Genomic DNA, 14452 nt, shown 5'->3' on the forward strand with positions numbered 1-14452 from the left:
TTTAAAAGCTTTTATCATCCCTTCAAGTCTGGTTAATTTACCATGAATTAATTAACTTGGCATTAAAGTGCAGTTACATAACCAATAATGAGGTTTAAATTCTGTAGCTCAAATAAATAAATTTTAAATCCAATTTTTTCCTATATATAAATAAATTGATTAAAGAAAAGAAACTAGTATATTAAGGTAAATAAACAAGATGTTTGTATATAGTATATGGCCTACGATTTTGCTTGCTGATATTGAAGTAATATTTCATTAAAAATAGTCCAATGGTTTTTAACAACGTATTTAATATATTTGAACTCCAAAACTTAACATTTCATACAAGTTAATAAATACAAGCTGTATAGTATATCACTTTAACAACTCACGATGTAAAATTGTTAAAATAGGTTAAAAACGTTCAGAAAATTTCAAGATATTTAGACCGTAACAACAAAAGTGCTTGAGTTTTTTTTTTCGTGCATTTCGTTTGTCTTTAAAAGTTTTAAATGCGCTGTTAAACTGTTACAGACTTTATATGCACTGTTAAGCATTGTATGATATATAAGAGACCAAGAGGTTGTAGTTAAAGTTGTTTTAATTACTCAGATCGTCTTTGGCATTTTTAGAAGTTTAAGTACTACATAGTAAAAATAATAGTGGTAAAAATGTGGCTACAAAAGCTTTACGCATATAGGAAAACAATCTGCCTTATATTGACACCGTTGCTGTTGTTACCAATACCGATAGCTATACCTGGCAAAGTAGGTAGAGTAAATAAAATGGTCTATACCCTTGATAAAGTTTTAAATTAGGACAGGAAAAAAAAACATTCTTTTGTCTATAAATAAAGGCACGTTTGTAAAGGGGTTTTAGAATTCTTGTAGGACAACCAAACAGATAGTTATAAACAGTTAACATTAGGCAAATCTATGCTAAATACACATATATTTTTATAGGAAGCAGTATGTGGGTACACAATTCTTTGGATGGCAATATATTGGATAATGGAGCCCATACCGCTTGGCGTGACTGCATTTTTTCCTCTTATTATCTTCCCCCTAACCGGTGTCATGAGTGGCGATGACGTCAGCAGGTCGTACTTCAAGGACACCACGTGGATGTTTATTGGAGGAATTATTATCGCTATATCGGTTGAAACGACAGGCTTGCATAAGAGGATTGCACTTAGGGTTTTAACCTTATTCGGAGCGAAGCCAAGATGGTAAGAATATATATAAGTAAAGATAAATTTAATGTAAACACTAACCTTATACTAAACAAACAAAGAACAATATGCACGGAAATGAATAATAAACATATATTGATCATTGCTACCGGTTAAAAACCCTCTAATTTGTATTTAAAATTCGCTTGGCTTAAAAAGTGCTATAAAAAATATTTAAAATTACATGCTTTGAAAATAAACTTTTTTATTTATATTTAATTATTGTTGATATAGAAAGGTCACGACCTAACGACCTAAACATAGAGTAACATCAGTTACCCTGACCCAATCTCAAGTTGGCTTTTGCAGTTTGGGATATTATAGATTATAATTGTCCGATAATTAACCTGCTGATTAGGTTTTTAACTGGCAGCGTGGTGTAGTAGTAAGAACAATTGCTCCACTACATAAGGTCGTAAGTTCAATCCCAACTGCTCTCCTTGAGTAAGTCGCTATAAACTGTATTAATTACTGCTTAGTCAAAACTTAATCAGCAGCTTTCCATAAGGTCCAGTTGCGCATTACTTGAATAACTTGAATTTAATTTGATTTACATTTAGTTTAATGTTCGGTTTTATGAGCACCACATTCTTTCTATCGATGTGGATTAGTAATACTGCAACTACTGCCATGATGCTACCAATAGTTGAAGCAGTGTTTAAAGAACTAGTCGAGGAAGGAAAACAAAAATTTAAGGTGTCAAGAAATTGAAGATTAAATAATGTTGGAATAAGTTTAAGATCAAATTTTAATAAGTTCTATTTTTTAGAAAATATCATCGGTGGTTGATTCCCGTTTTAATAAAGAAAACAATAAGATAGCATTGCTCACAGATTCAACATCGAAAGACAAGGTAAAAAAACACCAGTGTTAATGTCATACATATAAAACGGCTTATTAGCGATAGCTTAATTAAAAGCCGAAAGGTCTCCGGTTAGAATCCCACACCAGGCGTTCTTTTTTTCTACATTACATCTAAGCTTTCACAGGCTTCCTTATTACACCTTTTTTAACAAACATTTTTTATTTAGTTGGACCATTTAGAAAAGATGGACCACCCAGACGACGACCAGTTGTCACTTGACGACGTGCATTTTGTAGAAAAAGGATTTAATGAATATGTAAGAAAATAAGATTTTAAATTCGGGTTTTATCGAATTTACCTTTTTCTAATTTGTGATAACTAAAATGTGTTTAGCTTGCCTATGTTTGGAAATCTAAGCCTTACTATTTTTCTAGAACAACGAGACTGAGAAAGAGTTTAATAAAAGAATGGATAATCTAATCAAAGGAATAACATTATGTGTGCCATACGCTGCAAGTATTGGCGGTACAGCTACTTTAACCGGAACGGGACCAAATCTCGTCATAGCTGGACAATATTCAATGTAAGATCAATTGTTACGTAACAATATATAAGCAGTAGATTAATCGTTGTGATCTATATTAACCTTTTTTTAATTGTTTAGAATTTTTCCTGAAGCTAGCCCGAAGCTCTCATTCGGTTTATGGATTATTTACGCCCTACCAGCAGCTTTATTAATGCTTTTACTTGCGTACTTATGGCTGAGTTTTTTTACCTTGGGTTTGAGTAAGTGTTATTTATATAAGTATATTCTGTTTGGCTATACAACATCAAAGATACTTTTTTGTTTAGTTTTTCGAATATGTTCTCTTGCTGTCGAAATAAAAGAAAAGCAGTCGGTGAATTAAATGCGGAAAAATTTATTGAAAACGAGTACAAGAAACTGGGCCCAATGAAGTAAGAAACTTAACAACTTTTTAGATTTTAAAATTTTAAGATTAATTTATTCATATTTTCTATAGATGGGGCGAAGTTACAGTTCTGGCCGTTTTTGTAACCACGGTGCTACTCTGGCTCTTTCGAGGTCCGCAATTCATTACCGGGTGGTCTGCGTGGTTCCATCACGACTACGTCACTGATGGTACCGTTGCCATGACAATGGCTACTTTGCTGTTTTTTCTTCCAAGTAAAAGACCAAGATTTTTACGAAAAACTTTAGATGGTAAGTTTTTAAATTTGATGTAATAATAGTATAGGTTTATACATATTTTAAAGAACCGGTAATGTTATAATATGTTTTACATGACTGTAAGGGAATTTTTCAAGGACTGTAACTGTAAGTGAATGTGAAAACTTTAAAGTACAAGTGATACAACGTTTGTTTGTTTAACAGAAAATGAAGCAATTGGACCGGTAGCTTCAGTTCTTGATTGGCCGACCGTCCACCATAAATTCCCTTGGAATGTCTTATTTTTACTAGCTGGAGGATTTGCCCTTGCAGATGGTGCAACGGTATAAATAATAAGACAAATCTTACAATAATATGAGTACAAAACATATCTACATAGCCTTAATATGCTTAATATAGCGCAGGGTGTTAAAATAAAAAGTAATCTGTGCCTAACAGCTAACAACAAAGCCCAAAATTTAACAGCAATCCTTAAGCTATTATTTTTAAATTTCGTCTATTAAAACTGTTCAAAAGATTTTTAACATCAAAAAATAAACTACAAGAAAAGGTCATAAAACTTTATAATTTCTAGGAATCTGGTTTTTCGCAGTGGATGGGAGAACAACTAGCATTTTTAGCAGGATATGAAAGTTGGGTTATATGTCTGGTGGTGACTATTATAGTTTGTCTTTTCACGGAATGTACAAGTAATGCTGCAACTGGGGCTTTATTCGTACCAATTCTTGCACAGTTAGTGAGTTATGTCGAAAAATATAAAAGAAATATACCTAAATTCTCCCATAACTCTCAAATATCTCCTAAATTTTAATGTATTATCTTTACGAGGAAAATTTAACTTTATAGGCTATATTATGGTTTAAATACACTTCTTTATAACGTTTTAGGCACAGGCTATACAAGTACATCCACTATACTTGCTAATACCTCCAGTTCTAGCGGCATCTTTGTCGTTCATGTTGCCAGTAGCGACCCCGCCAAACGCAATAGCGTTCTCTTACGGCCATATTAAAGTCCTTGACTTGGTTGGTAAAAATGTATTTAAAAAAAAAAGGTTGTATTTACTTTAATTGATTTTTTGTTTATTTTTTTAGATCAAGGCAGGCTGGATTCTAAATATCATTGGAGTATTCGTTATTTCTCTATTTATTAACACATTTGGAATTTCGTATTTCGGTTTACTTTTTACTTTTCCAGATTGGGCCAGAGGACCTATAGTAGATAACAGTACTAATACTTAATTTTAATTAACAATTTTGTTTAAAGCAAATCAACAATAATATTTAATTCAAATGTTATTTTAGTAGGCTTACTGTTGTAAAGTTATGTTTAGCAATTGTAATGAATACAAGTGTTTTCATATATTCAAAGTTAAAATGTTTAGGCTTTATAGAAAAATATAGTCTATTAGCACAAAGAAGATGATTTAGAGTTTTAGACTAATGTGTTTTTTTATCTATTTAAAAAATTTGTTATAAAAAAGTTATTAAAAGCAAGATAATAAAACGTTTTGCATTTTTTCTGCTCGCATGTCACAACAACACAACCTGCTAAGGCTGTTTTAAGCTTTACATAAATCATATTAAGACACATGTACCTTCCTACACGAACTTCACATTAAGAAAATTATTTTAAGTATTAAGGTAAACATAACATAGACACCATATCAGCTCTATTAATTTAAATAGGGTTCAAAATACTTGTAAAATTGATGTCTAGCAAACACATTTTAAACTCTTAAACCACTTTTCATGTAACTATATGTAATCGCAACAGCTTAACATGAAACTGAACCCAACCTAATCACAAATATATGTTAACAAGTAGCTCAACGTTTACAACATCTATATGTACGACCACTTAGAGTATATTCATTTAGTTTTTATAAACTTTAGTGGCTAACTTAGTTCAAAATGAGCAGCAGTTTTTATCTAAATCTTCTAGTGTGTTGTCTATTGGTATACTGCAGTTACGGAAACATTGTTGCAACAGACGGTAAGCCTAATATACTATTTAGCTATTCACGTAATGTAATTTAATTTACAGTATATGTATAGATTTATAAATTAATGCAACGTAAAAATATGACTTATGATTATTAGTGTTATGTTACCAAAAACTAGTTACCCGAATAGACGTTTAACCAAACCTTAGGCACGTAAAGGTCAATTTTACAGGCATTGTAAAATGTTCACTAATCCCCTTATATATTAACCGTTTGGGAAATAACCCGTAGCTACCGAAGATAAATTTACCTCGGTAAAACGCCGTCTTAAAATTTTGGTTTTCGGGAATATGTCTATTCGGTAAAATAGCTTTTGATAATGCAATTTTATAGTAAATAGACTTACTGACAAGGTGATAAGGTAATTGCATGCCATGTAACAAAAATGCTCTTAAAATTTTAAGGGCAAAAATCCATGTAAAACTACAAAAAGTCACCAAGTTTGTTAATTATATTCTACGCATAAAAATCAAACACAAAATTGCAATTTATTTTACTGGGTTATGGTCAAAAACAGCAAAATACAAGAATATTATAGATTCTTATGCATATCAACTTAAAGTAATTGGTTTTAAATTTAACGGGTAAAAGTGTGTTGTTGTGACATAAAAGCTATCTGTAAACGGAGGATTTAAGGGCGAATAATGTGGCATTGTTGCGGCTTAAACCCCAAACTTTTCGGCTTATAATTCAATAACATGACCGCTGTACCACACTACCACATAGAAATATTATATAACATTTTTTAATTTTCCATATCACCTTAGGGTGATAAATTTTATATTTTTTATTGGGTAGGGGTGTGCTGTTGTGACGTGTTCAAGCTATTTGTAAACGCCCGGCTCAAGGGCGAACAGTGTGACGTTGGTGCGGCTCAAACCCAAAACTAATTTATTCGTAATTTAATAACATGACCACTGTACCACATAGAAATATTATAATTATTTATTCAGATGAAACTGAACCCAAAACTGACTCCCAGCGGCTAAGGGGAGACACTGGGGTGAAAGGGTTTACTGGGTCAAGAGGGGAACCCGGACACATCGGAGCGAGGGGTGACACCGGGCCGAAGGGATACACCGGAAATCGGGGTGTTCCGGGTAATGACGGCTTGCGGGGAAGTCCCGGTGCTCCGGGTTTTCCTGGGGTACAAGGTCCTCCCGGACCCAAAGGATTGATAGGTCCTCCGGGAATCAACGGACCTCAAGGAGCTAATGGTTCTTCTGGTGTGCGGATCAGTCAGAGATCTCCCTACGGCGAGACAGAAAGTAAATATTTTGTCAACTAAAATCAATTGTAGTGTAATAAAAGTGATGATATAGCCGGAATAAATTTTTTTGTATAAATTTTTATCCTCGATGTGGGAAGGTCGAATGCGCGACCTAAACATAGGGTAACATCAGTTACCCCAACCCAGTCTCCAGTTGCCTTTAGCAGCTTGCGATATTATTGATTGTAATTGGTCAAAAATTAAGCTGCTGATTAAGTGCTGGCTCAGCAGAAGATCATACGACCTCATGTGTGGTGTGGCAAATGTTCTTACCACTTCACCACGCTGCCGGTAAATCTTAACTAAAGTGAAATATGCAAAAACAGAAAAATAATATAACTCCAAGACCATAGATTTAACAATGGCCAAATCGCTCCTAAAAACATCAATATCTTGTTGCTAGGCAATATCATTTTGTTGATTTCGTATTACATTTAGGATGTCCATTGGCTACTTTCATTTTTCCATACAAGCCACAGACGAGCGATTACGTTCGATATCGCAGCTACTTTCCGCATATGAGTAGTGCATCGGTGTGCGCTTGGATCCAAAGTATGGACATCCCAACAAGCATGTTCAGCTACTCGACCTACAGCAACGATAACGAGTTCCTGTTCTTTTTTATCTCGATGTCGAAAGCGGAGTTATTCGTAGGGTCTAGTAGAACAATATTTCGGTTTAATCCACCATTGCCAATGGACACACAAAGTGTAAGAGTTGTATATAATCTTTTTGGTAATCCTAGCTGTTGCCTCTAACAATTTAACTGCTGTTTCGACAGTGGTAATCAAACCTAAGACCCCAGCTATAACTTTGGTTTAGAGCAGACATTTACAGCCCAGGACTTTAATATACATTTAAGAATATATTCTGTTACGTAACACAGGTCCATTTGTGCGTATGGTTCGACTCCGCTTCGCACACAGTGGGTATTTACGTTGATGGTGTTGAACACGATCCCATACCCTACACTGGATCGACAATGGAAGGTGGTGGAACGTTTATAATAGGCCAAGAACAGGATACTAGAAATGCAGGTAGATTGGACGGCACACAAGCTCTCAGGTTAGACCAATGTATTTTCAGTGATTTAACCATAATAAAAGAGGGTACACTTACCTTACAGACTAATAAACAATACGTTTTCCAAGCATGCTATTATATGGGGTTTAATTTGCCAGTTTTCGATGTAACTTACCTAATAATATTGCTAAATTAGCACGAAATAACAGAAACTATGTTTGTAATAACACAACTTCACCCAACAATAATAACACTTATTTAAACAACTGTTTAGAGGACAAATCAGCAACATGGTCATCTACCCTCAAAAACTACAAGTAGCTGAAGTGAAGGGGGTAATGATGTGTAAATGTCCGCGTGGGTATTCTGCCCTTTTTTCAACAGATAGAGTCGAAGTTTGGGGCAATGTGAGAACCAAATTTGATAACAATGTTGCTTGTGATGGTAAAGCAATACAATTGTAAACTCAATGATCATATTATGTATGTGTATTGTAATAATTCAATGCCTGATTTTGTATATATTCTTAATTCAATAAAAAATATGAAATAAGACCTAATTCTGATTATCTGTGCATAGAAAAAAAAAGAAAAAATAATATTTAAAAAAAGGCCATTTTTTAAATAAAAAATCACAAAAAATAAAACAAAAAAATGTGTAAAAAATACTTAACATTATAATTTAATTTTCTTTAAAGTTGGTTCATCTGATTTCTCTTCATTTTCGGATTTTAATTCCTCCCTTTTATTGTCCTCTGTTAGATTATTTTCAACCGTAGCGACAGATTTAGTTTCTATGTTTTCACCATTATCAGATTGCGAATTTTCTTCCAAATTTTGCAGTTTTTTATTTTTTTCCTAAAATCATTTAAAAGGAACTGGGTAAATAATGAAAAAATATAAAAAAAGGCTTTCTAATATATATATATATATATATATATCTACAGCCAGTGTAAGGAAAAAATTTAAGGAACGGCAGCGTGGTGTAGTTGTAAGAACACTTGCTAAACCACCATGAGGTCATGGGTTCAATCCCCACTGCTGTCATGCTGTAGCGCTTTTGAGTAAGGAGCTATAAACGGTATGAACTCCTGCTGAGCCAGCACTTAATCAGCAGCATAATTATCGAGCAATTACAATCTATAATATTCCAAACTGCCACAGGCAACTCGAGACTGGGTCGGAGTAACTGATGTTACTCTATGTTCAAGTCGCTCATTTGACCTTCCCACATTGAGGATAAATAAATACAAAAAAAAAGTTTGGCATTTTTACTTTGAGGTTAGTTAAAACTAAAACATTAATTACCCTTTCGCATTGTTCCTTCCATTGTAGTTTTGATGTTTCACCGGAGTAGTCATGAACTGACAGATTATCTAACCATTCTCTCATGCAATTATTTTCTATTTCTTGTCTAAAAAAAGTGTTCATAATTCAACATACTATTTTCCCATATTAATTAAGTTATGAGCCTAACATAGAGTAACATATATCACTCTGACCCAACTCACAATTTTTTTAACAGTATTTTTTTTTTATATATCTTTATCCTCGATGTAAGAAAGTCGAATGCTGGACTTAAACATAGAACAACATCAGTTACTCCAACCCAGTCTCCAGTTGCCTCTGTAGCAGTTTGGAATATTATAGATTATAATTGCCCGATAATTATGCTGCTGATTAAGTGATGGCTCAGCAGGAGTTCATATCGTTTATATCGCCTTACTCAAGAGCGCTACAACATGAGATCAGTGGAGATTAAACCCACGACCTCATGTGTGGTGTAGCAAGTGTTCTTATAACAGCTAGGTTATAAAAACAACAATACATCAAATTCAGAACTTTATGTAGTAAAATCATAGAATCTTACAACTATACACTTACTTATAAATATAAGGCATAATTCGTTCCATCATGAATTTTTTTCTATCGTCAGCAGCTTCAGCAAAATCAAGACCGCCATGTTGTTTACTGTAGTTTTTATTATACTTATCATAATGGACTTGCTCAAGCACTAGTCCTTAAAAACAAAATAATTTTTAAACTAAAATTTTATTTTTTAAAATGACCCAATGTGAAACGAATTAAAATTTTTGTTATAGTATTTTTGGGCAAGTTACCTGTTCCTGGAGCTTTTGGAATATCTTCCAATGGACTTGAGAATGCTCTAACATAATATTCTTCATTGGCATACCCACTAACCATTGCAATTACCAACCCCATCATCTTCCTTATTTGGTGGATCATAAAACTTTGGCCCTGGTGGATATGGAAAATGAAGTAAAATACTTTATTAGCAATAACATAGACTGGCAGCATGGTGTAGTGGTAAGAGCACTTGCTACACCACATGAAGTCAGGGGTTCAATCCCTACTGAGCTCATGCTGTAATGCCCTTGAGTAAGAGCGCTATAACCGTTATAAACTCCTGCTGAGCCAGCACTTAATCAGCATGCAAGTACTGAGGAATTATAATTTAAAACTGCCACAGGCAACTCGAGACTAAATCAGAGTAACTGATGTTACTCTATGTTTAAGTCGCGCATTTGACCTTTCCACATCGAGAATAAAGATATATAAATATATATATATATATACAAAAAAAAACAATTTGCCAAATTTAAGTTACAAAAATAGATAACACCACACCTTAATTCGAAACGTCATGAATTCCATATTTTCGTGAATAAATTGTTTTTCAAAATTAAACTCGATAATATATCGCTTTGCTGAGTCGTCTCCCATCTTTTTACCCGATGTGAAATTATGAAAAGTGTGAGTTCCTTTTAAGCGATATAAAATAAACTTGATCTTATCCAATTTATCTGTGAATGATAAAATGTGATAAAAGATAAATAAATATATATAATTTTTTAATTTGGTTTTTGAGTACCATTAACAGTAATAAATTATATAAGAGCAATAAAAAAGCAAACCAATTTTATAGTTAAAAGTTTTCAAAAACACGCCATAGTTTTTTTTTAATTTTTAAAACATAGTTTTAAAGCAAAAAAGGCCATAGTTTTTTTTGTATATATTTTTATCCTTTATGTGGAAAATTCGAATGCGTGACTTTAACACAGAGTAACATCAGTTACTCCGACCCAGTCTCGAGTTGCCTGTGGCAGTTTGGGATATTATAAATTATATTGCCCGATAATTATGCTGCTGATTAAGTGCTGGCTCAGCAGGAGTTAATACCATTTATAGCGCTTTACTCAAGGGCGCTACAGCATGAGATAAGTGGGGATTGAACCTACAACCTCATATGTGGTGTAGCAAGTGTGCTTACCACTACACCATGCTGCCGGTAGTTAGTAAATCTAACCATAAATATATATACTAACTAGTTCACTATGCTTGTGTAAATGCACTAATGAAAGTAATTAATATTGAAATAAAATTCTACCTTGCGTTATTCTGTAGTTTTCATTTTCTTTGGCAAAATCAGAGAAAGCAAAAGTAGGTAAGGTGTAAATATAGGTCCTGCCGTCAGCATATATTTGTGAGTTAAATCCTTGCGTTGTTCTTCGTACAGCTAACCAATATTAGATATTATTGTAATTTTGTTTTACAAATAAAAGTATATACAAAAAATATTAAAAAAGTGTGATTATATATAAGACTTAAAATAAATGACAAGTTGAGTTTTGGTTATTACCTAATATTCTTATATCTTTTGGTAATTCCTTGTTAATTAGTTCTGCCACATTTTCATTCATTATCATCTTTAACGAAACCACTTGGCCACATGTTGAAACTCCCTTCAAAAAACAGAAATTATTTAGAACGTTAAAAACTCAGCAACTAACAAATCCCTGCATAAGATCTCAGGTTTAAATTTCAACCTCTTAATGTCAAAGCTTTCCTTAGCCACGCTGTGTAAAGAAAATCAAGACTGTGTCAGGGTAATAAAATAACTTTTTAATTAGAAAGATACCCCAACCACAGCCAATATAAAATAAATATATGAATATGCACCGAAAGCGTGGTAAGCACACTTGCTATATCACCATGAGCTCGTGGGTTTAATCCCCACTGCTCTCATGCTGTAGGGGGCTTGAGTAAGGCAATATAAACGGTATAAACTCCTGCTGAGCCAGTACTTAATCAGCAGCATAATTACTAGGCAATTTTAATCTATGATATCCCGAACTGTATATGGCAACTCAAGACTGGGTCGGAGTAACTGATGTTACTCTATGTTTAGGTCACGCATTCGACTTTCCCACATCGAGACTAAAGATATATACAAATGTTTACTTTGTCAGTTCTAGAGGCACATCGATATGACATTTTCTTTGGGTCATCCCAGCAATTTGATGGCACAACTTTTGCCTTTACTAGTGCTTGAAAAAACTCGCGTTCGATGGTCCTCAGTGATCTATTATTTCTATCCATTTGCAATCCATAAAAGTTTTCACCGCAATATGCCATCAAGATTGCTGCCTAAGATAAACAAAATTATTTAAGGTGTAATAAAGATTACAAAATTATACAGAGAGTTTTTATATTTATTTATCCTTGATGTGAAAAGGCCGACTTCACAGCCTAAACATAGAGTAAAACTAATTACCCCAACCCAGTCTCGAGTTTACTACGTCAGTATGTAATATAATAAATCAAAATTTTCCGATAATAAAGCTGCTGATTAAGTTATGGATTAGCAGGAGTTAATACTGTTTATAGTGTCCTTATTAAGGGCTCTAAAACCTAAGAGCATTGAGGATTAAACCCAAGACCTCATGTAGTAAAGCCAAGTGTTATATATAATCACTACATTATGCTGCCAATGTTCTGACCACAACACCATCAGATTAAGCACATTTGTAAAGATAAACCAATAAGACCATTAACCATTGTTTAAAAATAAAACACCTTTACATAATAATATAATTGTTTTAATTTAAAAAAAATTTTAAAACCTTTCTTTTTGGACCAGGTACTAGATCAGGATGTCTTGAGTTCGTTCCTTCCATACTTTCAACTTTAAGCAAATTTTTCGGAAATTCTTTTGCTGTTTTGACGTTGTTTGCAACAAAATAGGTATTTAATTTAGTGACAAGTCTCTTAAGCATACCTTCACTTTATTAGTGTGTTGATTTTTATATTTATAGAGCAGTCGGTTAGTTTGAAAACATTAAAACAAGTTTAATAAATAAATAAATACAAAATGTGTTTTGTAAGCACGTGTAGATTTAGGGTAGGCACTTTTTACAGATCGTAGTTTTGTTTTTTTTAATAATACTTTTTTATTCCTTTTCTAATCATATTTTCAGATACGAATTAATAATCAAAAATAACCATTATTAAATAAAAAACAATACAACTTTATTTTTATATAAATTAACATCAAAAACAAAAAAATATAGGCATGGTTTAAATCGAATTATAACTTAATTAATTAAAATATATAAATGATTTAATAATTATAAAATAAAAAATAAAGATAATCGTTTAAATATTTTTCGCGTAAATAACTAGCACAGTATTTTTAACAGTAAACCTAATAAAGTTAATTGGCAGAGTACTCATTCAAAATAGGAGAAAAGCAGAGAACGTAATCCATCGACCTACATAGTAAACTACTTGAGAATTAGGAGATATATACCTTGTCGATGCCCATGCTTACTTACTATACAGAACCTATTTCAAAATCGTGTTTTCCAGGATTAAAACACAGTGCTTTGGGAGTCGAACTCGTTTAAACCTGCGCACACAGCCGAGCAAAGTAGGCCACATGGTCATTTGACTTCTTTTTTTTCTTTCATGGACATTAAATTTTCTTTGTCGACGGCGTAAACTGCGCAAAGCCAGGATAACAAAACGAGGTTTTGTTTAAGTCAAACGGGTGCAAAGGAAACGAAACGCTTTTTATGTACTTTAAGTTAATTTGAACTAGATATTTCTTGACGATGTATTACACTTTGTAGGGTTGATAGTCTCAACAATTTAATTAAAAGTAACTAAAGGTGTAAAATGAATTCAGTTTTTACCAGTCATATATAGCCGTAAACGCTATGTTGAAGTGTTTATACAAATTACGCTAAATAAATATTTGAACTTGCTAGTTTCTTCTGACTAAGTAAAGGAATAGACATATACACAAGACGTTTTTGGATATGTTATTTAGAAAAATATTTGCATTGGAGGTTGAGACAAATTAAAAACAAAATAGAAATGACCTTTGGTCATTTGGTCAAAACGTTTTCGTATCACGAAGCATATGTTTTCAATATTTTTGCTGTCGCTGTAGCATATTTCAGGAAGGTCTCTTTATTACTCAAGGATTAAACTCGTGTTTTTTGAGTGATATTGTTATTTTTTGATCTTTCAGAGTTTGAAATTGTATTTTGTTTGTTGCTTTTTTGGTCAAACGATTATTAGACCGCATCGTTGTATTTAATATTCGTTGAACCGGTTAAATGAGCTTTCAAGTAATATGGTAATCTAATTTCAGCTTGAAATGAAGTTAAACTGTACGTATGTTTCAAAAATTCCACTAAACGCAATATGGACCCATTTGCCAAATGTATTGAATAAAGAAACGTGGAATAAAATTCCATGTGTTTTTTATCTAGTAAAGATAATACCAAGTAACGACGGTCAATTGAATGCTCTGGTGTTAAATTACCTTCTGGAAAAGCATGCTCAGTGTATAGTATAATAAAGATAAAGTTTTTGTGTAAAGACCTACGCTTTGTATTCGGAAACTGAGATTTTAGTTAATCGTTTGAACAGTCATCAATTTCGGCCGTTGCGTAAAGTCTTTGGTGGATCGCACTTCCGCTGGCCTGTGCACACAGCGCTTTTTTATTCTAACTGCAGCCTGTTATGCCAAGAGTATGTTATAATGTGCGCATGTTGACGTTTTCAATACTTTATGTTAGCACGTTTTTATGAGAGAGGCGTAGGATATTTTGTTATAAGCACATACCGTAAAAAAGA

At 33.0% G+C, this 14452-nt stretch overlaps 2 protein-coding genes across 4 annotated transcripts; one reads left to right on the top strand and one right to left on the bottom strand.

Annotated features, from left to right (window-relative positions):
* The first annotated feature begins 624 nt into the window (after positions 1-624).
* On the top strand, positions 625-4448 carry LOC145750945 (Na(+)/citrate cotransporter-like). Its single transcript, XM_082567016.1, has 13 exons — positions 625-749; positions 945-1210; positions 1774-1909; positions 1983-2066; positions 2245-2334; positions 2453-2601; positions 2683-2804; positions 2855-2975; positions 3041-3240; positions 3412-3530; positions 3782-3943; positions 4095-4232; positions 4302-4448. The coding sequence occupies exons 1-13, from the start codon at positions 654-656 to the stop codon at positions 4446-4448; spliced, it is 1830 nt and encodes a 609-aa protein (XP_082423142.1). The 5' UTR covers positions 625-653.
* A 1053-nt stretch (positions 4449-5501) lies between these two features.
* LOC145749709 (pseudouridylate synthase 1 homolog) lies at positions 5502-12637 on the bottom strand. Of its 3 annotated transcripts, XM_082565546.1 has the most exons (10): positions 12430-12637; positions 11768-11953; positions 11166-11268; positions 10914-11042; positions 10154-10329; positions 9625-9763; positions 9389-9524; positions 8813-8918; positions 8179-8362; positions 5502-6463 (listed from the first exon to the last, which is right to left on the bottom strand). In XM_082565546.1, exons 1-9 carry the CDS (start codon positions 12580-12582, stop codon positions 8180-8182), a joined length of 1311 nt encoding a protein of 436 aa, XP_082421672.1. In that variant the 5' UTR covers positions 12583-12637; the 3' UTR covers positions 5502-6463; position 8179. The 3 variants fall into 3 exon arrangements, with proteins under 3 accessions (XP_082421672.1, XP_082421673.1, XP_082421671.1); XM_082565547.1 differs by having other exon boundaries at positions 5502-8362; positions 9389-9518; XM_082565545.1 differs by having other exon boundaries at positions 5502-8362.
* Between the last annotated feature and the right edge of the window lie 1815 nt (positions 12638-14452).

Source organism: Corella eumyota, chromosome 4 (genome assembly GCF_963082875.1).
Source record: "Corella eumyota chromosome 4, kaCorEumy4.1, whole genome shotgun sequence".
Taxonomy (NCBI): domain Eukaryota; kingdom Metazoa; phylum Chordata; class Ascidiacea; order Phlebobranchia; family Corellidae; genus Corella; species Corella eumyota.